General features: G+C 40.8%; 1 protein-coding gene across 2 annotated transcripts in view; it reads right to left on the reverse strand.

Annotated features, from left to right (window-relative positions):
• jade2 (jade family PHD finger 2) overlaps positions 1–27362 on the reverse strand; it is a 169315-nt gene that overhangs the window by 123524 nt on the left and 18429 nt on the right. For both annotated transcript variants that reach the window (XM_018691335.2, XM_018691333.2), the window contains exons 2-3: positions 24210–24273; positions 19525–19610 (exon numbers count right to left, since the gene is read on the reverse strand). In XM_018691335.2, coding sequence (XP_018546851.1) covers positions 19525–19610; positions 24210–24273 — 150 coding nt within the window. The remainder of the gene's footprint in view (positions 1–19524; positions 19611–24209; positions 24274–27362) is intronic.

A 27362-nucleotide genomic window follows, 5' to 3' on the forward strand; every position in this document is an offset into this window, starting at 1 on the left:
TTCTACTCTCCTTGTGACAGACGTTCTTTGTGGTGATGGACGGGGCAGGCAGACAGACGGAGAAGGAGCACTGTAAAAACGTGACACAACCAGGTAGACAGGCACAGAGTCAGACAGGTGTTTTTTTTTTTGTGTGTGTGTGTGTGTGTGTGTGTGTGTGTGTGTGTGTGTGTGTGGTGGTGGTGAGGGGGGGCACAGACACAGTTTCCAAACTGTCAAGCAATTTTTTATGCAAAACATAGAAATAGAAATGAGGCGCATTTCCCTCAGCTTTCAGAGTAAAAAAAAAAACGCATGGAAAAACAGAGTCCTTCAAGAGTTGATTAGATTTGAGTAACTTGTTTATCTTCTACAGAGTCAGTTAATGTCGGCTGTATTTCAAGCTAAGACAAAAACAAAGAAATGCACTTGGCTGTATTATAACGGAACAGCTAATGAAGAGTTATGTACGGGAGTGACAATACAAATGTCGTTTCTGGCTGATTTCGGTGGACAGAGACTGTTGTGTAACGAGCCCGAAGCAGCCATGGAAACTCTGTCAGTAATTACTCAAGAAGTGCATTTCTTTTTCCATTTATCACATGATTTATTTATTGCTAGAAAGATTTTCCACATCGATCAACCGTAATAACTTTGTTCTGAGGACATTTGATTGAATTTTGCCATTTCCACTCGGCTTTCCAAATTTGATAAATCATAATTTGTGAATGAAAATATTGAGTGGATGCCCAACTCCTTCAAAAGCGGGAATGATACAGTAAATTTCCAACAGACGGACAGAAAATCCCCTTTAGCATGCAATTAATTCATATGTCATCACCATCATCCATTGTATTCAGCTGCTCGTGGCCATTTCAGTCAGTTGCTCATCAAGTTTGTTTATGTGTCTCTTTTTATTTTTCTGCTGCAACACGGCGAAAACACCTAATTATTTCCCAAAAACGCCGCAGTGAGATTAGCTGAAAGGCAATAGCTTAATTTACTCTTTCCACAATTATCTACACACCAGAGACACTGCCAACATCTGCCGCTCTGTTCTGTACAGCTTCTGTATGTCTGAAAAGCTGGATCACTCAGTTTGGGAATCCTACAACTCAGATGATAACTTTCTCTCCAAATCATGATTCAGTGAAGATCAAATTATTTTGATTCTGTCTGGAAAAGATCCTGAGCTGCCTCATTTCCTCAAATGTGACAGGCTGTTGTGCTGTAAGTGTTGCACTCATTTGCATTTCAATAACTCAAGTTTATTTTTTTCTTTTTGTCTCGTAATCAGTTTGGTTTGCATCACGAGCTATCCAATAATGCAGAGTGGAGTGATCAATGACCTCTCGCTGAAACAGAATAGATGAGATTCAGCTGCTCAGAAAAGGTTCCACAGAAACTCTAGTTCAACATTAATGTGAGAGCAGGAAATACACATTAATACGGAATGTGTTTTATACACACACACACAGGACAACGCACATCTTGCACAATCAGACACATAAGGAAACATACCACGCAGACACATACGCACACTTTCCTCTGACCAGTCAGTTGATCAGTACGCTGTGTTGAGTTAAGGGCTGTATGCACGCAGGGCTCTCATTAAGTCCAATCTAGATCTGTGCTGATGACATGAACAGGGGTTGTGGAGTGTGTACTGTGTACTGTGTGTGTGTGTGTGTGTGTGTGTGTGTGTGTGTGTGTGTGTGTGCGTGCGTACTGGCAGGGGTGCTGACAGGCATTAATAATCACACTCGAAAACACAGGCATACTTAGGGGAGCACTGTCTGAGAACTGATCATGGCTCTATCACAAATTTTTACACTGTCATAACTAAAACTACCAGCAATAACACCACCACCACCATAGCCTCTACTACTATCATTACTAAAACTACTACTCCTCCTAACACAGTAACAGTAATAAATCATGAGAATTTAAGACAACCCCTCCCCCAAGAGTTTAACATTACTAGTAGTTACTTCTTCTACCACCAATAATGTTTTATTTCTGCCACTACTGCTGCTTCTAAATGGTAAATGGACTGCATTTATATAGCACTTCTCCAGTCATATCAAGCACTCTCAAGCGCTTTAATCTACAGGTCACATTCACCTATTCACACTTCTATACATGCAGCACTCTAATACACAAACACTCACACACCGATGAGTGTATGCCATCGAGTAAACCTCCTGGTCTGTGGGCAACCCACTCTACCTCCTTACACTACTTACTGCTATTGTTGCTGCAACTACTGTAGCTAGTGCTACTGACATTTCTGAAACGTTCATGTCTTCACCTGGTACAAATTATATGGTAATTATATAAATGAGCCACAAAAGAAAAATAAACTGCTACTATGTACACATACAAAATCCTCAAGTTTTCAGACGTCAAACCTGCAATCTTTCAGGAACAATCCTCACCTTGTTCTGTAAACTACAAGCTTCTGCCAGCCTTGATTCAGCTTGTTTGTATGCTGTATGAGGCAGTTTGCCTGTCTGTCTCATTCTGTGGACAGACTTGTATCTCTGACCATCTGCGGAGCGTTGATAGATTAGCGCTGTCTGCTCCCCCCCTGAGCCAAACAGAACAGAAACCACTGACGATGACTGTTGAAAGCTGACATTTCAAACCCAGGAAGAGCACACACACACTCTGGCAGATAGAGATACAAAAAGACATGTTCGCACTGACACCAAAGCAGAAACGCACACATTCAAATAAACACAGATACACACTGATATACAGAAATGACACGACTAAACACACCTACGCAGGGGGAAGGACACGCACATAAACACAGACATATATGCATGGATGTATATATGCATGGTCACACACAAGTGCATTTTACACAAAAATACACAATCCTACAGTGTATACACACACACACACACTGGCACGCACTTACACACCTTACCTCCCACCCACACAATAGACCTTGTCATCGTGGTGTTGCTGAGCAAGTTTCCTTGAAGCACAGTGACAAAGTGCTAGGTTCTTTTAAAGGCCAGCTGACATCACACACTATCGCTTGACTTGCTGTTTATCTTGAAAAACTATCAGCCTGGTTCATGGATGACTTTGAAAAAGATGAGAGTGCTGATAGAAAGAGAGGGAAAGGGAGGATGCTCTCCCCTTCACCTCTCATCCCGCTGTTATTATTAGCCTGCTGAATTCTGCCAGGGCCTTCTTCACTGTGATTATGAGTGCAATAGTGGTGCCATAGTTATCAGCACCCCATAAGGTGCAAAAGACCCATAAGGGCAGCATGAGTCCAGCTAAACAAACTGAATGTACAATGAAGAGGTGGAATTTGTTGTGCTCTTGGGGGTTAGCACACAGCTATAGTTGCGTAATTATTATTTAATAGTGATAAACTTGTCAACAGGAAAGAGATTTTTACACTGAGGATAGTTGTATTTGCCAGCTTCCAATTCACTGACATTATGAATCAATCACAATTCCTGAGGAGAGGAATTTTTTTTGGACATTCACATAGAGCTCTTTAATTACCACACAATTCATTGCTGCTGTTGGCTGATGTCCGACATTGTCAACGATAATTTATTTATTTATTTAAATAAATTCCTGTTCACAGAGTGGGTGGTTACAGAGGAAATAGAGCTTCTACCCTTTTACAAAGTCAAGTTAAAGACTTTAAGTAACACCTGTAGTGTGATACTGAAACACAACAAGAGGCAAACAGCTCATTCCTGATGAAAAATCTCTAATGCAAGCTCTGGAACCATACATCTGTGCTTCCTGAAGTGGATGCCTTAACGACAAGCACAAAAACCCTTCTAACTATACATATATGCATATGTACTTGTGCGGCAGTTTAAGACATGACAGCTCATAATTGATGGTTGCCGTGGTAACACACCACGCTTACCGGCATGAGTGTTTTTCCATGAGGCCAGCAGTCGGAAATAATCACTGTCAGAGCAGGGATGAAAAAATTGGTCTGTGTGAATGGAGTTAAAAGAAATCCTGATTTATCTCGATCCTTGACATGGTCTGAACCAACTGAACCGGAGCTGACCAAAACACCTGAAATCAGGCTCAGCAGTGACAAGTGCTTTGGTTATGGCTTTTCCTGAACAAGGGAAACGAGTTGTCCCGCACCAGAACGCTGCATCTGCAGGGACAAACTGCCAAATATGTCAAATATGATGCCAGGTCAATAAAAAATAAAGTTAACTAGTTAACTAGGCAGTATCAATTTAATATAACATATGTAAATATTATCTCCTTGAGAACCTGAAATGTTATAAAAGCTTCATTTACTTTTGAACAGAAAAAAAAAATACTTTCAACCAAAATTGTTTCTTTCATTTTTATTCATCATTTTGAGTTGAATATTCATCTGCAAATGGAAGGCTGCGAAGGTTTGAAAACGTTGCTATAAATGACCAGTACACGAAAATGGAAATAAATCCTCTGAGACATTTAAGTTGAGAAACATTTCAAATGCGTAAAACATGTTAAGGCTTTGGAAATACTGCAGTTCAAATATTACGTCTCTACTGACTGAATGGTAAAGGATTACATATACCCTCTGGCACTGTGATACATTCTCTTGAATGAGGTTTATAACAGTCACTTTGTACTGTCAAAAAGGAATATAAAAGGAGAACCAACAGCAGCTGTACAGTAAGTCAGACCTCATCCCTGGGCCTAAAATGGGTTCAAGCAAAAAAAACAAAAAAAAACAAAAAAAGAATTAATATCTGCCTTAGCAGACTGAAAAAAAACCTGCTGAAGACAAAAGAGAAGAGAAACTCTGAGGTAAAGAGTTATGAGGGAGAGAAAGGGGGATGAAAGGAGGAGAGGAGAGGGGAGGAAAGTGGAGTGTGGAGAGGAGAGCAAGAAAGGAATAAGTAGAGTTTTCTCTCCCCTCTGGGCATCATGGCTACCTGGCTCTCCACAGTGCGTCATGGCAGATGTCGACTCACAGAGAGAGGAGGCTAATTTTAGCAGCCACATCAGAGCACAGGGATGGGCTCTAATGATTGGCTGCTTGGAAGGTCCACAGGACTCAGGAAGAAGTGTGTGTGTGTGTGTGTGTGAGTGTTGAGTGGGTGATTAAGAGTGAGAAAAAGATGGAGAGGGAGAGAAAGGGGTTGATGAGAGAATGACAGAATGAGAGAAGAGAGTGTGCGTGTGTATGTGCGTGCGTGCGTGCGTGTGTGTGATCAGTGCATTAGTAGAGTGACTCAGTGATTTCAGCAAGCACAGACACACATGAACACTCTTACACACTTTCTCTAACATGCACCAAAACACGATTCTGGTACCTTACAGCCTTTATTCAAAGAAAACACACTACAACAAGCACACACACTTAGCCCGCCCAGTACATTATTCTACTCCATATTTGCACTGTATTAATGGAGATGAAGCTAACAAGGACATCTGCTCTCTTGCAAAAGGATGAACAAAATAAAATCAGTGTAGCAACTTCACATCACACTGGGCTTCTACATGCACCGCACTCCTTAGCAATCACCCTGAGCCATTACATTTGTAACAATGCTCAGCTCTTACTAAGTCCATAAAACAAAGGTTTCAACAGTACAAATATACAATATATTAAATATATATATAGGCTGCTATCATCGAAGACTAAATGAAGGTGGTTCATTTTCTGTCAATTGACTAATTGGTTAATTAAGTGATAATTTAAGAGTTCAGTATTGACATACGCAGAAATGTAATATGTGTTGTACAAAATATTAAACTATCAACACAGAACAAAAGAACAAAAATTAAGGAGACCTTACCTCTAAAGAAAAGGCAGACGCCATTTAGCTTTTCTACCAAGTTTTTACAGTAAGTTACCAAGAGAACTAGCTCAGACTCACCCTTCCTCAGCGAAGCTTCGCACCAGCTGAAGAGTGGCGTGAATCACACCTGGGGAATGATTCTGAAACTGAAGCTGTGATACAAACAACCACAAATACCTCTTGTATTGCAATTCCATCAAAATCCAAAAGAAGGATTTTTTGGGGGAAATACATCATTCTATTACAGAATGCACATCTGTTGCTCACACACACACACACACCTCTGAATCACGTCAATGCACTTTACTACCTTCTTCATGTTTGTTGTGCAGTGGCAATGTTTTTCTATGCTTTTCTTTATCATATGGCCACAGGCCTCTGAAAAAAATGACGGCCTGTCTCCTATTTATTTCTCCTCTCACCAAGCTGGATGGAGAGCAGGAGGGAGGGAGGAGAGCTTAGTGCAAGAAAAGGCAAAGATATATATTTAACAGACAGACAGGCCAAAATGGGATGAAAAGACAAGGAGAAGAGAAAACATTTGGCTTGTCTGACACCTCTCCAAATGCGCCAGTTGAGAGAAGAGGAGAGCAGAGAAGAAATACAGACAGGATGAGAGAGAGGAGGAGAAATGACAGTAGCTGAAAGAAGAAGGGACAGAAGAGGGAGAGAGAGAAGAAACTCAAGTGCAAATTCAACTGGCCAGCATCTTTTCCTGACGTTCTTCCAGGAGAAGCTTTTTATTCCAGATCTTATATTTCTCCTCCATTTTCTCCCTTTCTCTCTCTCTCTTTCCATCTTTTTCACTGCCTGGAAAACTAAGTTGGGTTTTCAAGGTGGTCTGAGAGAAAAAAACCAATACAAAAAAAAAGGACAGGGAAAGAAGAGAGGTACTAAATTCTAGCTTCGAGAAGACAAATATGCACTGAGAAATTGTCCCGCATCAGCCAAGAAACTGCCCTGGGAATATAAAGAGTAAAGACTGGATCAGCACATAGCCAGGTGTTCATACAGTAAATATCCATGACATTTTTCAAAACATGTTACTCTCTTTTTTTGATAAACTGCAACAGCGGTTCAACCTCTTCCCAGTTCATTAAAGCATCTACATCTGTCGTCCCAGGACAAACGCTTCGCATCTCAGACAACAGCAAGCACCATTTATTTTTAATAAGATGATGAGCTATATAGCTAGCACAAAAAGATAAGAGCGCTAACCATCCAAGGTGTTAAATTTTCAATCAGATCTCTCAAATATAGTGAAAACTGTACTTTCTTAAAATGTGAGGCTACATTTCTGTAGGATTATTGGACAAACCTGATAGCACTGAAAGTTTAAGTGCACTCCTAGATTTTTTTCTATTTCCAAACTACATAAACACATACACCGTGATGTTAAAACAAAGATTATATATACATGAATGGTTATATTTGCGCAAATTCCTTGACAACCCACCTGCGATTTTTACCTCTGAGTCCTAAGGTGCAATTCAAGTCATACCTATATTTTTTTTCTCTTTTTTACCATTTTTCAGGCACAGTTCTAATGGCAGCTTGTTCTTTAGCGTGAGCTCGGCAGAACAGGCACCAAATGGGGCAAAAAGAGCACAGACCTGACAAAACTATTCAGCGTGCTCACTACACCCTGCTTCAGCTCAGGACGGATGAGAGGGAGCGAGGGGATAAAGGCAACAGCGAGAGGGAGTCTCCGCTATTATGCAGAAACATTATGTGTTGCTAAACCGAGTCACTTGCATCAACAGCCTTTACTGACTTGACACCTTTCAAATAACACATAAAGGTTTTGATAGGAACGTGAAAAGGATTTCCTCTTGCTCTTTCTGTAGTCCCCTCTCCCCTCTTAGATCTGAAATGTCACATCCGTAGCTATTAGCCTAGCTTCGTGCTGCCGAGCTCTGAAAAGGCACTCAGCCTACAATTTATGCCCCTCATTAGCGTGAGACGAGACAGTGAACAAGTCCTTTTGAGATTTCTCCGAACGCAGGCTCCTCATCACAAGCCCTGGCCTGAATGATGTGTGGAGCGATGGCGCTCCCCTCCACGCCAAGGGCAGGCTGATTGCCAAGGCTTCACTCAAAGGTCACGCAATTAAGCTTTGTTCCCGCTTCAATAAGGCTTTGACTGACTGACTGCGCGCCTCCGTTTGAACAGATGTGATTTTTGGCCTCTAGCAAGCTAAAACTCTGCCCCCCGTTCATGTTCACAATTATGTATTCAAAGAAATGAGTCAGAGTCGGAGACAGAGGAATGCTTTAGAGAAAATAAAGGCAGAAAAGATCACCCGTGTAGCTTTCTTACAAATTTAAATATCAATATTCACAACTATAGTAGCTTAGAGGTTAAGTGTGTTGGATTTTGAGGTAGGAGCTGCTTGGACTGGAAAAAAGCTCTTCCTCTCAAGTGCTGTTAGGCAAGGCATTTTACCTGCAAACTTCTAAAGCTACTAAACGCCCATATGTCAAAGATGGTAACTGTACTCAGCAGCTGCAACAGCATAAAAATTAAGCAAAACATTTCTGATAGAGAGTGTATCATTTCAGAGATTAAAAGAAGTTTTGAAAGGCAAGACAGAAAAAAACACATACAAAAATTCAAGCTTTTTACAAAACAGCTGGCTTGAGCAAGGCCCCAGACAGCTCCAGTGGATCTGCTCAGCAGAGGCTGCGCTTGTACTCTGCAGCTCCCAGGTGTGAACATGTGTAAAATCATGAATATGAAGCGAGATGTCTCTGAGAGAGAGGGCAAACACGCTCAGAAAAAAAACCTTCCCCTCAATAAATAAAGGTTAAAAAACTGGGTCGCTGACAAGAAAGAGTGAAGGAGACTTAAAAGGCAGGAGGGATAAGCCAATTTCCCCCCGCTGAGTCCAATGCGCATATCATTCTTCATATGGCGGGCTCAGGCAGACGATCTGGTAAAATGGCAAAGGAAAGGCTGGGGGGAGATGTGACCCAGTTTTGGAAATGCGTGGCTGAAAAACAAACCAAAACAACTACATGATTAATGCTGCTCCGCCTATCTGCGTCTACTGCAACTTGAGTTGATCATCACGCTTTTTTTGTAGCAGAATTTACCAAAAGGGAATAACAAAGTTCATTAAATGGAAGCGAGTCTGTGGCCGCCAGCTCTGACGCTCAGCAGGTTAATCTAAAGTACAGCTTTCAGAAACAAACATTAAAAAAAACAAGCCAATACAGGGGACTAAAAGTCTAAATATCATTTGACACATCTGTGGCTTGTTTCAGCCTCCGTGGAGCGTCAACTGGGTGGTATCTGCCACACAGAACAATATTTTTCAGTCGGGTTTTATATACTTTTCTTTGACTTCTCTAAATTGCTTTGATGCACCAAACTCCACCCATGTGGTGCTGTGTGCAGGCCAAAATAAACACCATGACTTGTGAATAGGAGTTGGTCTGCAGAGTCTTATAATAACACACTGACTTCTCCGCTGGCTTCACATTAACGCCCACTCTAACGCTAAGAAGGTTCTGAGTCATTTTAAGTAACAACCACTCATCAAAACATCCATTTTAAAAAGGAAAAACCATGAGATACTCTGGCATGAATATATCATCAATATGTGATGCTTAGCTTGTGTCCCAAGGGTTATTTTATTTCCAACTACGGCACTTCTTTCGTCCCTCAGTCTGTCTCACCTGCTCCTACTCCAGCTAGTGATTCACCACATTCACAGGACTGACTTTTCATCACACCCAGAGAATGCACATGGACATTTTTTATTCAAAAAGTGAGAGATTTCTGTCTAGTTGAGGAAAGTGTGAGACACAACATGCTAGTCTATCAAGGCTTTTCTCAGCTTCACGGCTGAATGTCAGCTAATGCTGCTTGCGAGGTTAAGAAAGAAGCCCTCACTCTTTGATACTGAGGGAGAGACATCAAAACCTGACATTTGCCTTTGATGATTTTGATAGCAGAATTTTTGTTGAACAGTCAGTTAGGTGGGAATAAGAATGACATGAAAATGAGTAAATACATTTCAAGGTTCGGATGGAAAAGGGCTTGAGAGAACACACAAATCATATATAGCCACTTGCAATGGAAGAATTCTACCATGCGGTAAAAATATTTTGGATGTTTGTGTGATTAATTCAGTTTCAAGTTTGTCATTTTGTGTCGTTTACAATGTGCAGTGGTGTTACACATAAAGACCAGGTTTACATATACTTTCTGAGTGGAGTGTAAATGACACATTTTTGAACCTTTTAATCATTGCGCAAATGTTGTGCTTATACAACGTTGGTTTTAGTCACTTACAGTGTAACATAAGATGACTAAACACTCCAGTAATGAAATCATTACCAGGGAGTTCTTTTTAAACATTAAGAACATGGATAAAGAAAGCTGACCTAGCCAAGCTGAGTCTGTTACAAGCATTACTCTGGATGCCTGGCACTTTTTGTGCCAATGCACAGAGCCTTGTGGATATGTTTCTTATTCTTAGACGACATCTTAATGTTAAGCAAATTATATCCAAAAAGAATCACAGTGTAAACTTTCATCAAAGTCATGATTTGCATGATGTTGCAGAACTTTTTGATCGCCCACTGTCCTTGAAACTGTGCTGGTGGTGGTGATGGTGTTGTGTGTCTGTGTTTGTGTCTGGCAGCAGAGGTAATGCAGAGCTGGCCCGCGGCAGGGAAGTGATAATGATGATGCAACACAAACACTTTGAACAGCACGTGTACTGCACCAAAACCTGCACAGACAAAACGTTGAAACAACCACTCTGGAGCGAAAAGAAAAATATATGCCCAAAAAAGAAAAAAGAAAAAGTAGAATCTAACTTGTTTGACATCTTCATTTCTCCACCCCGCAGGGAATCTACCGTATCCAGCCCTTTGAGGTGGTGCCATGAACCCATGACACATGACTGGAAATATGTGAAAATGCGGAAATATGGGCAACTTTACCCACGAAAGACAAAAACACACACACTCTGGTGATGACTAACCAGAAACAAACAGACACATGAAGAAGACCAATGATACATGCAAAAACAAAACAAATGCTCATGGGTGCGCAAATATTCACTTCCCTCCGCAGACAACACACAAACACACACACACCATCTGATTGTTGTTTATATTTTCCCAAGATGTTCTCTGGCCAGCGCAGTCAGTTCATGAGGCAACCACAAACATCAGAGCTCAGAAACAAAGTATAAGAAGTGAGGCATTTTATTTTTGAGGACACGAAGCCCACCTCAGCTTACACTCATGAACAGTGAGAAATTGTCATTAGTTTATTTGTTTTATTAGTTTCATACTGTTTTATTCAGTCTATAGTCAATTTTATTTTATTTATTTTAACTATCTTAATATCACTGCATCACTCTGTGTGTTTCTTCCCTCAAGCACATTACTGCCCAGGCTGTGCTTCTCTCTCTCTCTCTGTTACTGTCTCTTACTGCAGGGTTCTGCCTCCGGAGCTGGAGAGTCTCCTGCTGCTCCCATGATCCAGCTCAACCCATGATGTTACAATAATTAAACATTAAGCTTAAATTAAATTAAATTAAGCTATTAATGTTTCGCTGTTGTCACTGTTAATAATAATGATAGTAATTATTATTATTATTATTATTACTACTACTATTTTCACTTTGACTTAGTCTGTGTATCTGCAATGTTGTCTTTCTCTTACCCCATCCCCCCACCCCCACCCCTCTCTGTCTAAACCCAACCGGTCGAGGCAGATGGCCGCCCACCTTGAGTCCGGTTCTGCTCGAGGTTTCTGCCTCTTAAAAGGAAGTTTTTCCTTGCCACAGTCGCCTAGTGCTTGCTCATGGTGGGATCTGTTGGGTTTCTCTCTGTAAATTTTATAAGATAAAGAGTGTGGTCTAGACCTGCTCTATATGTACAGTACCTCGAGATAACTTCTGTTGTGAATTGGCGCTATATAAATAAAAATTGACTTGACTTGACAGTCTATACAAAACTAGAACTCAATACAGACAACTGAAATATCTCACTTCAAGTATCTGCAAACTAATGCATCTGCACCATCATAGAATATAACAATATGATTGTTTTTGACCATGTGGGGAATCTGTTTTCTGGTGAAAACTTAACCATGTGTGGCAACAAGATCTACCCATCAGAGGTAAACAACTAGACTAAGATCACATTGGGGCACAGAGGGCTGTCCAGATGTCTAGAACGCAAATACAGGGATGATTTGAAATCAGTGCGGCCCTCTAAACATTAATGATTCATATCATCAGTCAAGGAGCACCCGAGTCGAGCCTTGTGCTGTCAGTCATATAATTGGAATTATTTTATTCTTTACAGAGCATGGCAGGCCAAGTTTTACAAACCTCGGGCAGTGGAAAAGGGAGCAATTCAACTCAAAGTGTGATGTGTGGCTAGTCTTATTCACGCTGCTTTCTGCATGCTCCAGTGCTCTCAGCTCCACTGCTATATTCAGGTTATGTATGCTAAACCACTCCCAAATCAAGGCAGTCTACTGCTGTCCAGTGTGATCAACACTTTGGCTGACAGAGTCACTCTGTAGCGGGTTAGGACTTAATTACTGACCTGTGATCAGGGAAGATACTGGTTATTATGTTTCTTTTTTTCATAGTACAGCTGCTGTTAATGTTAGATGTCAATAAAGACACTAAAACATGAGACTTGACATGGAGGCTGCTAAAAGTGTGTGTGCCTGCTCTGCTCGCAATGAGTGTAAACGATTTGCTTTTGCTTTTTTTTTTTGTTTGTTTTGTTTTCCCTCAGATTTGAGCACCTGGCAGGTGAGCAATGGTGACAGTTTAATATGTGTGTGTGTTTATTTGCTCTCATCTCCCGCTTGGTATGTGTCGACATGCAAAGCTCTCCACCATCCATCCAGGCTGCTCATCCATTCACTGATCTTGGCACACAGGGTGAGAATGAATGATGTGTGTGTGTGTGTGTGTGTGTGTGTGTGTGTGTGTGTGTGTGTGTGTGCGCGAGAGAGAGCAAGAGAGAAACTCTAACATCAACTCCATGCATTCCAGTAGCTGTTTGCATCTGGTTGCCATGGAGTTTCACAGCTGTTTCTAGCAGACCCTAATGAGCTACAGCAGCTGCTAGTCTGCTAGGACACACACATGCACATGCTCACACACACACACACACACACACACACAAACATGTATACACGCAGTACACATGCTTGTATCTGTGCTCATGATTACTTAACCATTTATACATATGGTCTTGGCAGACCAACAGTATTCCAGAGTATTTCAACTTGTAATGTCTTGCAAGGATGCTGGCACTTAAGACGATGAGTTCACACAATAAAGGCTTATCGCCACTTTGACAGCGATTCACCTATAACATCTGCACATCTGGGTGAATATACAGCTGCCTCGGAACAATGACTCTTAGCTTAACATAAAAGTTGAGAATGGTTCGCAGAGCTTGTCAATACCCCGAGGAAATTTTCCAATGTCTTAATTTGATTGCAATATTTCTTCAACAACTGCAAGCAATAAGGAAGAAAAAAAGATCAGGGGCTATTCAGCAGGCTCGCTGTGTTTTCCATCAGTTGGCTGCTGTTTTGAATTTCAGCACTGAATTTTGAGCTTTCAAAACACTCATGACTGTTCCCAGGCTGACTTTCTGTAAAACCCACTGCACATTCTACAGATTACTTATGATTACTGATATCCACTGTCATCATCCCGGGTTTAAACCCTTTCACAATGATTTTCATCTGTTGTTATTTTGACCAATGGGTTGTTTTTAGTTTCAGCTTCTTCTTGGTCCTCATTTTTCAACTTCAACTTTTCAACACACAAAGTTAAGTTAATATTAGTTAAAAAAAATGTTACAATACAGTTACAAAATAACTTTTCCAACTTCCCAAAGTGTCCATTAACATCATATAACAGGACATAAACATGGTTACATAAACAAGTCAACATCTTAAGCACATCATACATCAACCTGCAACTTACCACAGGACAATACTGAATGATTCACACCACTGATGAAACACATACACAATATGGCTGAAACTAATATAAAAAAAAAAAAAAAAACTGTGTTTGGTAAATAAAAATGTGCTGCAGCAGCCACCTGTATAACACACTTTCAACCGCAGATTGTTATGGATACAGTTGCACATACACAGTGCATGTACATTTGAACTGCACCTTCACACGCATATACATATACACACTCTTATGTTGTACGTGCACAAGTAAACAATGATGCTACAGAGAAAGTTTCACACCTGCTCAGCCATCATATTTTTTGGCAACCCCCGTCAATACCACTTCCTTCCTCCCATGGTGCACTGCGAGTGGCTCCTAATATCACTTCTTTTTTGACAACCTCTTCTAGGCCTCGTCAAACATCTTATGAAAATACTTCTGACTAGGGTTGAAAGTTGTAAAAACTATTACTTCGATCAGTCTGAACTTCATCAAATAATCTTCCAGGAAATTTCCAGGAGAAGCAACATGCCTTAAACACAGCAAATACACTTCACTATGTAACAAGGACAGTAACCGAAAGGTGACGTAGAAGATCCATGATACTAAAAGTCTAAAAAGGAAATGAATGAGTACTTTTGCTGGAGCCTTTTCTTTAAATGTCTTTATTAAGCACTTAGCACCTACCTGTTCCGCTCCCCAGTTGTGAATGAGTTCTTTTGCATGCTCACTTATAACTGCTGCACTAATTGCAAGTCACAGCTTTTTGCTAAATTGCCAAGCTGTAAATTGTGAAGTGAATAATGTTAGAAATTGGTGCTGAGCTTGTGATATATCTCAGAAGATTACAGCAGATCATTAGACCTTGATTTTGGCATCAGGACTAATTTTCATGAGTAACAGCTACAGTTTAGATTCTTTACTTAGAATACAAAACCACTTTTAAAAGGGTTCCCCCAGAAATCCTGAGATTTAGAGGAACCACAAAAATCATTTGCATGGCAGGCATTGTTTACCCATCCTTTAAGCTACACCATCAGTGACAATGAACTCATTAATATCTGGATCAAAGCTTATCTACTTTCAACCAGATGGGGAAGCCTATTATAAGGTGTGGTTGTGCAGATAAAAGTGTATATCACATATTCAAAATATCAAACAGCCCAACAGTAAGTGATGCTTATTAACAATCCTGTGCAACTTACAGAAAAGCCATGTGGCTTTGCAGTTATGCTTACCTACCTGATTCACATGTTTTGCTACAAAAACAGCCAACTAGATTGTTTTAATATTTAATTTTGATTTTTAAAAATTATAAAATTTAAAAAATAAATTAAATTTATTAAAGAAAAAATTAAGAAAATGTATTTAAGTTCATGTTTAATGCAGCCCAAAGAGAGAGAAGAAAAAATCCAGTGTGGTGTATATAAAAGAAGAAACATATCAACACACATCATAAACACCTGCTATAACTACCGTCATCTCCATATAGATAACAGACTAAAAATCACCAACAGAAAAAGATTCAAATGAAATAAGGAATTTGAATACCATCATTCCCTCGTCCAAGTGTGTGGTGCAAAATTTCAATACCACAAGCCTGGAAGAAACCCCCAGATTACAAAGTGCGTCTGTATTCATGTTTCTGTCTCAATATAGTGTTACGAGCACCCTCCAACGAATGTGGGTGTGTGTGTGTGTATGTGTGTGTCCTCTGCCCACATTTCAGTGTTTTGACAAGTGTCACACAATCCTCTGGGGGAGAGCAGGGGGATTTCTGTGAAGAAGGCGAGCTTTGCTTTTGTCAGAGGAGATGAGGCCAGGAGCTGTTTAAGAGAGACTCCTCACTCTCACTGGTGACTCAGTGCACTTACATTACGGTGCATTTTTAAAAAGCAAATTTCTCTCTCTCTGTGGGGCGCACGTAGGCGCAAACTCTCGCTCTTTGTTTCTTGCCTCTGTCTTTTTCTCATCCTGACTGCTGCCCCTAACCATTAACCACAAGACCAAATATGCGCCGCCTCTGTGTGTACTGTATGCCATAATGACTTCCTGTTTGTCTACAAAATTTTCAAAATCCTAAATCTCTGCCCTCATCTAAAATGAGATAAAAACAGCTTTACAAAAAAAGGAAGCATTTGACTGTGTCCTCCTTCCGCCAAGTAAAGCCAGCTAAACCACTTCTAAGAAAAGTCAAAGCTGGAAGTGAAAGACTCGCAAAGGCGCAAATAGAGACGGCTCATTTTTAGAAAAGAGCTACGTTGTCATTACAAGTCCAGAGTGTTTACCATTCACCACACCTCCCTTAACTGAGGGTGAGTATCATTCCATAAACTTGTCCTGCATTATGAGTCACTGTTCAATTTTCTCCCCAGTAGGGACGTACTGATAAGGATTTTTCACAGCCTAAAATGTCACACTTTTTTGACTTTTTAATTTATTTATTTTTTTATTATAAAAAGCACTTAGTTCCGGCAGTATCTGGCCGCTGCCATCAACAAACAACGCTGTTGCAACATGTCCAATTCTCAAACACTTACTAGAAATTCCATACCACAGCAAACGATGCTCCAGTTCCCATTAGCATCTATGTTAAAAACACAACAAAATGTGTCATGTATTCCAGTAAAAGCCTGTTAATGCTGATGTTAAGAGTTCATGAGTGAGTGTGGGTGAACACACTGCAGCGCGGTCCATCAGCAAAGTTAAAAACCAGATGGATTTTTGACACAGCACTGATAAGGATCATTTGCTTACAGGCTTTTTCAACCAATGAAACATGTGGGCTTCTATTCATGCTGATGAACTAGTTCAACACAAAATGCCACATGTAAATGTGACATTTGATAGTAGTATGTATCTTAGCATAATTTATCTACTGCTCAGATACAAAGAAGGATCCTACTTGCTTTTCATTAGTCAGGTCAAAAATAAAAACTGTCCAAGGACTACTCAAACATGTCGGCTCCAGTTTAAGTATTGCCAGTAAAAGAGGGATGATGTTTAATCAGGGTCATGATCTTTGTTCTGTAAAACATACAAGTTGTTTCTGTGGCCTCAGGACCCCTCACACACTGACAGCAGTCACTAACACCCCTGGCTGAAGTGCTGACATGAAGCCAGTTAATTTTTGAAGGATTTAACCCTTACGCTCTGGCCTGAAGGACAGTTTCTTTGTTACTTCATCAACATGCTGACAGAAGATGAGCAGCCCTTAAGAAATATCAGCAGTTATCCAGTTAACAAACAAACACAGTAAGAGTCTTAACTCACACATGCAGTCACAGGTATGGCTCGGCTCCACTGACTAAAGGTTCCAGGATCCTTCAAATGAACAAGGTCATACGATGTGTCAACCACCATGTCTAAAGGCAAAACTGTTTATACCTGTTCTGGGTGGCCACACCCGAAGACGATTATACCTTCTTTTTGGCTGCATCCAACTGCCTCCCAAACCTCTTGTATCTTTTGTGCATCTTTGTAGTCTCGACGCAACAAAGTGAACACAAAGACATAAGGCCAACAGTTTCAGACAGTCTTAAAGCCATTCATGAAGTAACAGAAGTGGTCAAGAATCAAAGAAAAAAAAGAAAGGTTAAGAGGGAAGCTCAAATCCTGCCAGCTTTCATACCTCCACACACCTGGTCGGTCACGGATGCAAACCTGCTTTTTCCGGTGATCAAAATGTGGGTCAGATGCTGTTAGACAAGCCAATGAGCGCTCTGAATGAAGCCTGCACTACTATGAAAAACTAAACTGTCCTAAACTCCACTGTCATGCAGAATAAATGATCCAATCACTTAATGACAGCTAATGTATTTATTGTATGATGGGTTTCCAAAATAACTCATGGTACATGTGGTAAAAGTCTCTCATTTTGGATTAAGAAAACCAGATGATGGCATCCTCTAAAACTTCTTCACCAGTTGCTAAGCAAATCTGATGAATAAAATAAAATTAACCAGTTATTGGTTAATTTCAAGTTCAAGTTCAAATTAATGGTCATTTATCCATGTACAGGTGTAGTGTTGGATGAAATTTCATTCCTTTATTGGACCAAAGTGCAAAAACAGCATAACATCAACAACAAATCAATAAAGACAAAGCAATCAACAAGGAAGCCCACAAGAAGTGCAAGTATTTAAATGAAGAACTGAGAACAGCAGCACCAAGACAGATGCCAGCAAACTTTATATCTGTTATGTGGTCACAGGTCGGAGATATATATATATATATATATATATATATATATCCGATGAGTCAAGCTCTCTGACATCAGTTCAAATGCAACTTTCAGCATCTGACTTCAAATCTTTTCACTGAATCCCCCGTCAGATGTCACCCACCCTTTTTCTTTGTTCAACCTTTCTTGTCACTCACTGCCACCGAAAAAGCAGAAAAATTGCTGCGAAACATCAGCCTTCACGAGAGAGCCTGGGTGCCCCTGGAGTCAGGAGAGGAGGCAGCGTTATGAAAGGGAACGTGGCCCCTGGCTCTTCAGCTGAGGCCCAGGTCAGAGCAGAGAGCTACAGTAGTAATTACTGCGAGACTGATTGCTGACAGGACCTTCCAACAGCCTGTGGTTAACTGCATGGAGCTGAGGGGGAGGAAGCTTCAAATGCACAGGCATGACAGATGCTCTGCTGATGACTTGTGCTTTGGGGTGGTTCGGGGGCATGCATGCCATTTTGCTTTACTCATTCTCCTTTCAAAAGTCACAAAGAAACAAAACATACACTTCCCGCTATTACACTTTAGACAGTTTTTGACATTTTTTGGAGGGAGGACGGTGCGAAATCAAAGCAGAGGTGGGAGCAAATTACCCTCTAAAATGCTATTAATTCATTTTGTAAAAGATCTTTGTTTTAAGGGTCTCATTAAACATCTTCAGAATTCGACAAGCGTCATCCAAGGCTGTTACCTCCTCTACTTTATCTAGAAAATCACCCCTGCTAATTTTTAAGAGTAGCTGTAATTTGTTCCAAATGGCAGATAGTTATTTTTGGAGTGAAACTCTTCAAAACAGCAAGTTGTCCTTAAACAGATTTGAACCCACTTCACTGACAGAGTGGGAGGAATGTGTGATTGTGGCAGGCAAAAGCATTGCCGCAACTGGTACGGTGCACCATTTTCCAACTGCGTTATGCCAGCTTCTTCCTCGGGGTGGTCATTTGAGAGCCCTTGGGAGCGTTCATCATGACCATACGGATGTTCCAACCTGGTATTTTAGCGAACCAATCTGTACCATCCATGCGCCTGGTTGATTTAGCTGTGGTGACGGAGATGGCTGTATTTACATTGGACAGTGCTTGTCCCAGTTAAGAGCTGATATATGGCTGCAGTGACTGGATCTGGGCTTTCGTAGTCTTCAGACTTTGTAGGACATGGTCTCTATTTATCTAATTTGCCTTTTGAGTTACTCAGTTTTTTCTGGATTTTATGATTTCTTACAAATCTTCAATAGTACTACAATTAGCTCTATACAAGAAGCATCCCAGTAGCAACTGAGCTTGTCCATAAACCAGACACCTGACTTTAGGATTTAGATTAGCTGCCAGATCTATAACTCTTCTTCTGCAATACATTTCAAAAACAAAAGATCTTAAAAGATGCAAATCATATCACAGTTCAGCGACTCTGGCATCTGACCAATGGCCACAACAGATATCTCTCACAGGCAAAACTGTGAGCTTGCAATAGCCGAACACAGACTGAACTTCATTAAGCAAACTGTATTGGCCTGAGTCGCTGAACCAAGCTGTCCCACTAACTTACCTCTGATGGTTTCTTGTGCTGGTGGCGGACCCATGTGCTGCTGGTGCCCGTATTCTTGGATGACCTGGACCACGAGGTCACCTGACCTGCAACAATTAAAAAACAAAAAAGACGATAATGATCAGTGTAATTAAGACTAACCAACATCATTTTACAAAATACACACTGAGTGTTCTTTTGAGGACCAGAGGAGAAAACATCAATATTTTTTCTAGCAGGCAAATTAGCCTTTTCTGACCCTTCTCTCTAAAGCTCGTGACACAGTTGTAAATACAAAGTGTTTCAAATCTTCTGGAGCAGAACATAAAGCAAACCTAATCTGTGTTTGATTTGTCAAGAATGTGCATTCGTGAGTGTGAATGTTGATTTAAAGTGAGGAAAATGAAGAACAGGGATCTGGCTGTAGATCAGACTGCATGTACTGTACACAATGTGTGTTCAAATTCACTCCAAAAGAAACTTTATTATCCCATTGGAGAAATTTGTTTTGCAGAGAGGGTTTACAATACAAACATAATAAAAACACTCTAGTGATCTTGTACCGGCAGGGGATCGGTTTACTTATTAGAGAGCAAAGAGCTGCTCATCAAAAGTTCTTAAACGAGCCTGTGAAGGGGTTCAAGACTTTTGTAATTTACAGTGATGGAGGCGATTCAAACACTGTGGAGAAGCACTAAAAGAAAGCAGCCTAACAAAAAGCCTTCCATGTGACTTCTCTGATGCCCGTGGCAGTACTACCACTCCAAGTCAGGCCTTTAATTGAAGCAGACTGATGATGATCTATTAAGGGGTGTAACAAGTAATGACAGAATAAATAGCATCTTGTTAAGCAGTTAGTCCACTGTGGTCCTTTACAACCTCATTAATACACAACTTAATGGCAATTAACCAGACACTGAAGCCAATATCCCACCCACCGCTTCAATCAGCAGCCCTGTGTGCGTTTTTCTACACGCGCCTGTGTCCATGTATGTGAACAGGGGCCATGCTAATATGAAGAGACGAAAGAGAACATGTGTAATTTCATTTATGATGTTTTTCTATATTTTTTTAAAAATAAAACTGTGCAACAGATATAGCCAAAAGCGTATTTTCATCTGTGCACCATGAAGAAGGCTCTCATTAAAAATTGCATCACACTGTCATAATGGAGAAGACAAATTTGCCAATACTGTGTAATATAGCACATTGTGACCGTGACTGTATATGTGTGTGCGTGTGTGTCTGTGCGCGTGCATGAGGGCTGCCTCCCACTCAACATATTTCCCTTGTCACCACAGGAGTACCGCCGCTGTGCTAATTTTACTTATGACATCCGAACAACCAACAGCGCCGAGGGCAGAACTGCTGTCGGGCTTGTCTTCGAAATTACTGACTCCCTCTCCCCGCACACACACACATATATACAATTCACACAGGAACATATACTGGATATAGAGTTGCTAACACATACATGTGTTTGCCACAATATATAACACAGACACAGGTTCATTGCCACAACATAACAGGAAATATGAATTGACAGCCATGAGTGGGTAACGATTTTAAATTAATCCACCACTCAGCTGTTCTGTGTGGTGATCTCAAAGTGTACTGCCTTACAGACTGCAGTGGGACACACTGTGTGCTCTGTGTGTGTGTGTGTGTCTGTGTGTGTGTAAGAGAGAGAGAGACCCTGTTAAAGGTAAACTGGAGCAGACAGACTCCAGTCTGTCCAAGAGCAAACACAAAGAAGAAGTCACAAAAAACATTGACAGGGAGATGGGTGCAGTGGCATTTTAAATAGGTGTGTGTGTCATTTCTGAACACATCTCAATTTCAGTACAGCTGAACACCTATTGGAGACTTTGGAGTGACGTGTTAGACAGCAGCACTCTCCACCTCCATTATCAAAGCACTACAGAGACTCTGAGAATCTCTGCCAAAAAAAGCGCTGAAGCTGTTCTGGAGTATGTGTGTGTGTGTTATGTTATGTGCATGTTAAGTATAAAAATATTTGGTGGAAGTGCATGCTAATCCGCTGGACATTTTTCGAGTGCGTTCATGCATCTGCACTCCACAACAGTGTACGTGTACATGTACATGTGTGTGTGTGTGTGTGTGTGTGTGCTTCTGTGCAGGTTACATCTACATGCCCCACCATGAGGCAGCTGCACCACTCCATCACCGCGGCCAGATAACCAAGCAGGCCGCAGCGCAGTTGGAGGTTACCATCATGGCCGTGTGTTAATTAAAAGCCCCGCTTGGGGCACGGCAGCCAAAATTATCATGGGCATCCGTCAATTAGAAACCTGATAACCTCCAGTCAACAGATGCAGCTGGAGCCCATACAGCACTGGCCAGGGGAAGCTAACAGCTAACAGCTAATTATAAAGCAAACAGCATGGCCTTTAGCACGAGGTGGCACAGTCAGGTCTGAGGAGCAGCCTGTTAAACCTGTTGTAAAATACTTTATGCATGCAGACCTGTGACCACATAACAGTTAAACCTGTGCAAGGTCTTTTCAACCTGTGGTGGTCCTACCGCAGTAAAAAGTTGGATTTTTTTCAAGTTTGAGTCACTAAATTACCCAGAAGTCATTTCTCTGTAGATCTAAATCTTAAAATTATTGAAAAGTTTTTAAAATAAATGATGGGCTACAACGTCAATTTGAGAATGTTTTTAACTCTTGAATGCAACATCAATGTCTCAACTTGGACTGTTTGTGACAAATGAAAAAAAAAATCTATTCTGTTCTATCACTGAAGAACCATTACATTGACTTTTCAATTATACTGTCATAAGAAATTGGATTTCTCAAAGATTCGAGCAGAAAAAAATCCTAAATGAAAACATGTTATTAAAATGCTTAAAACACATTCTAAAGTACGGAAAACGATACCCGAGAATACTTTTAATGTGTTTCTATGAAAAAGGCAGATTAAGCCACTTTGCTTTGGTTTCTTATGATGCGTAGGATCATTTTTTGTTATTCAAACAACTTTAGCCTGTAAATAATATCTGAAACCATCATCAGTGCATAAGGGCTTTTAAGGAGACCCAAAACCAAAAGTGAAGTCCACTTTTATACTCAAGTTTGTTTTCTAGCTCACTGATGTATCCAATTTTCTGTCTATGCTGGCCTGACGGTGTCAGGGGAATGGCCAAACAAATATATTTGCTTGTTATTGCAAAATGCATGCTGCAAAATGCCAAGAATTAGTCATGTTGGACTGCCAAAAGCCATGAAGAATGATGTTTAAAATTAAATCAAAATTGCTAGCTGTCTTCAATGACTAAATCTTCATATTTTGTGGAGAGTGATCAGCTTCAAGAGCCAAGCGTGCTTGTGTAACAGTGCACTGCTGTTCAAAGACAGTTTATTATCAGATGATTTTCCAGCACACACTGCCAGTGACAGTAATGTGTTAGACTGGCCAGATGTTCCCACCATCATGCGGTGAATATCTTCATGTGTGTCTGTCTGTCTCAGTGGTTGTTTGAGTCTGTGTCATGACTCTGGGTAGGAAGTGAATCTGCCTATCTATGAGCTTGTGCATCCATCATCATCTTAAATTATCATTTTTTTATCAGTCAGCCCATTAACTGCAAGCTGCATGTAAAGCCAGGTTTACTGAGGCACACCACAAATGCATGTGGGTTTTACTTAATTTGCAGCCACAGTCTGTGTGTATTGAGCACCTGATTTACTGAGGCAGCAGCTCGTTACACAGTCAGCTTCTAGACTATGCTAGGGACTGATGTCCAGACACAATCTGCAAGTGAGCAAGCTTTGTCTGAGACCATCAAGCTCAGAAAATAATATGATAAAGTCTTTGTTTGGCTGCAGTGCAACTCTGCCTGAGTGAAACAGCTACTAACAAAATTTCAGGTTTAATTGTTTTATAAACGACATAAGAGTTGAACGTACTTCATGGGAAATGATAAAAGATGGAATAAAACAAAGAAAATGCAAAATATAAACATAAGCCTCTGCAGCTGGTGTAGAGAAGAATGGAGCAGCAGGTACAGCAGCTTAGAGTGCACCAGGTTGAGACAGTGTGTTCAGACTGATGTTTCACTGGGATACTGAAATTAATGCAGCCATATACACACTTATCAACAGAAAGAAGTGTGCATGTCTGATTTCACACACTGATTGTCAAGTAACACAAACCACAACTCCCTCTCCCCTGTTCAGTTGTTTTCACAATAGATGCCTCAGCTCAGTTTCCCCTCAGACATAAGAAAGACTGTATCTGTTTCTGTCCCATTTGGCCCATCTATTTGTCATTGTTCTCTTTATTTTGACAGTACTACAGAAACTGGAGATACATACACGAGCCAGAGCTGCATATTCATATTTATATTGTAGCTGTGTTCAAAAACAGGAAGTCTTAATGAGCAGAGGAGAGAGCGACCGTGAGACAGGTGGAAAGTCTATATGGAGAGTGAATATGAGAAATACCCTGCGGGAGTTGACTAAAATTAAGGCAGCTCACTGTACAACAGCAGCACAGGAACTCACTTTTCTGACACTTCCAGGTTTCATGCTCTCTCTCTCTCTCCGTCTCTCTCTCTCTCTCTCTCTCTCTCTCTCTCTCTCTCTCTCTCTCTCACTCACTCACATACACACACACACACACACACACATACTCTCACTCTCCCTCCCTCCCTCCCTTTCCCTGAATCGCTCTCCAACTTACTGTCGGTGGTGTCGGAGTCATTGCTGCTCGTGGAGTATTTTCTCCTCTTCTTCTCGCTCTCCATCTGTCAGGGAGGGAGGGAGGGTGGGAGGGAAGGAGGAATGGGGGCAAGGGAGAGAGAGAAAAATGACGAGTGAGAAGATGTTCACCATGAAAACACAAGTGTTAATGGAATAATGCGCTGATGGCACCAATCTGTCAGAGCCTACAGTAGGCAGCCTGCCAGAGTAAACCGACTTGATCACCATTACATATTAGCGCTTCGGACTCGCTGGGAGCTTCACAATGATACAGTTGTTCTGTTTCTTCACATACAGTGGGGGTCCTTGTACAAGGCGACTGTGAACTCGTCCTGCATTAGTGCTGTATTCACTGGCAGCCATTGTGCAAGACCCCTTTTATGCATCTGCCTCAGTACTGTAGGTACTTCTTTCTTTATTATAACAGAATAAAACTAAATCCATACATGACACATCAAAACGCGACCTTCTCTCAAACAGTACTGATCCTTGGTGAAAAGTGACTTTAAAAAGCTTATTTTATATTAAAAAAAACTTATTTGTTAATTCATCTAACTCTGAGATAATCACTGTGAAAACTGTAAAAACAGGTCTGTGCTGCAATCTGGCTTGAACCATACAGACTTAAATTGTACAAACTGTGTTCAAAGTTTTGTAAAGTAAAGTTTACCCCCACAAAAATGCATTTTTTAAAACCTTAAACCTTAATTTTAAAGCTTATCCAAAAGGTCTGTCATCAAGTTAAACATCAACGATTACAGAATGTTCTCAACCCATAAACACAATAAAACCTTCAGCTTAGAAAGGCACCCTGTGAAGTTTTGACCATTAGTTTAGACCATTCATTTACATAGGGGTCCCCATTTTGCTTGTATCTCACGCATGCACACTAAGATGCATAAGATATACTAATGCACTGCAACATGATACACATCCCTGCCATGTTCCATGCTATTTCACTGACTCACAGTTAGTAACAGTAACATGCCAAGAAACACAGGTATGCATCAGCAAAAGGCATGGAGTAAGATGACTGTTAGCCCGCAGACATGAATGGAAACAGAGTTTAAAAATCTGCCTTGCAAATGTGTTATGCTGAAGGAAATGCATTGACCTCAAGGATACACACACAAAGCATCTTGGTGAGTAACGCTGAATGTAAATATAAATGTTTTACAAGAAAACATTGCACAATATTTCAGTCGCAAAGAATCCATTGAATGGATTCTCACATCTTTATGAATGAGCCTCCATCAGGGAGCAACATACTTAACACAACGGGAAGACAGGGAAGATGAACAAAGTTAAGAAGTGATGCCTATGGAAAAATAAATCTCTCATTATTTTGACTGAAATGATATGTGTCTCTGCGGTGAGCTGACTGCTACTTGGAAAACCCAAAACACCCTCGTTACTTGCTTGGCTTAACCCCTGTATTAGACCCATTTTCCATACATGACAACAAGTGAGATGTGCTCAGTCCAGAGGCAATGCACGGAAAATGCAATTTCACTTCAGTTCACAAGTAACAACAGCTGAAAGCTAATTTTGTAGTGGAGCACAAGTCTTACTTCAGAGATAGAGAGAAGAGAGGGAAAAGTGATATGAGAGATGGATAGCAGAGACGAGGAGTGGCTGCTAATAGGACATCTATTTAGTGGGTAGATACCTACTGCGTGTCTGATTCAATTTTGTGTCCAGAAAGGGAGAGGGAGAGGGAGAGGGAGAGAGAGAGAGGGAGAGGAAGAGAAGGAGAGAGATGTTTAGACTAAATAAACAAAGGAGATCTTACAAGCTAAGAGCGGTCCAAGAGGGAGTCAGAGAGACAAAGGAGCAGCGTTAGAGAGAGAGGACAGAGTGCGTCAGAGAGAAAAAGGTCAGAAATAAATCAAATGAAAGCTGTCAAGAAAAGGCTTTGTAAAAAAAAAAAAAAAAAACATTAAATAATAGATAAAGGTTGTTTTAAAACACATGTAAACCTGAAATAACACCCTCTATATTTTCCAAAGACACTGCTCCATACTGCTTCATATTTGCAATGCTAGAAGCCATGGCCAGAAGCAGTGAAAAATACCATATGGTCACCTTGTAAGTATGATGCTATATTATCATTCAACTGGAACTAAATATTACTTTTAAAAACTCAGGTTTATTATAGAAGTGCCCCTGAAAAGGACTAAAGTTAAAAGAAGAGAAAAAAAGAGATTAAGGATGCCCAAAAAAAAGCAGCCTAAAGACATGTTTAATCTCTTGCCCTGATAGCTTGAAGAAAGAAAATATATAGAGTGCTGCTATGAGGGAAAAAAAGGGGGGCAAAGGTCAAGAGAGTCTGAAAGAGAGAGAAATGAAGCAAAAAAAAAAAGGCAGAGGTAGATAGATAGAGTCAAGAAGTCAAAAGGAAGTTTTAGCCGCGTACTGCAAAACAGAGGTAGGAAAGCCAGAGGAGGAGGAGGTGGGTTACAACCTCCCGTGTGGGGAACAGAGATTTATATGGCCGTAAAACCAGGCTATTCCCTCCTATATGGGGCTCTTCCAGTACCCCCGGCCTCCCTGCCTGCCCTGCACACACTTAACTACTCTGACATTTATGCTGACAGAAAAACACTGCGCTTCTTCTTCATTGCCTCTGACTGTTTCCATTCCCAAGTTCTGCCATCATGCTCTCACCTCTCCACCCCCCCCCCCAACACCCGCTTCCAGTCTTCCCCTGCCTTACAATAACAGGGACACAGGGAGTCTGTTGAGTAAGGTTAAGTACATTATTGACTTCCTCAGCCTCTCTCGCTTCTGTCTCTCCCTCTCCGTCTTTCCACCTCTTCCCATCTGTCTAGCTCTACCGCGTCTTCCTGCCTTTGAGGAGACTGGTTAAGCACATCATCGACTTCCCCCAGCTACGTATGTCTGACTTCAAGTCTGCACGCTTGGATCCATCTCAGGGTTTCCCCTTGCCTATTAAACTCTCAGGCGACCCACTTAAACCACACTCAGTGTACCAAAGTTTTCTTCCTTTTTTTTTTTTTTTTTTTTTTTTTAAAGGAGCCTGTTCATTTTTTTCCCTGACCACCCAAAGGAAAATGTGAACACTGAGAAAAAAATGTGACATAAAATAGTTTTGTGGATTCTTCTCTACATC

This window comes from Lates calcarifer, linkage group LG20 (assembly GCF_001640805.2).
Source record: "Lates calcarifer isolate ASB-BC8 linkage group LG20, TLL_Latcal_v3, whole genome shotgun sequence".
Classification (NCBI taxonomy): domain Eukaryota; kingdom Metazoa; phylum Chordata; class Actinopteri; family Centropomidae; genus Lates; species Lates calcarifer.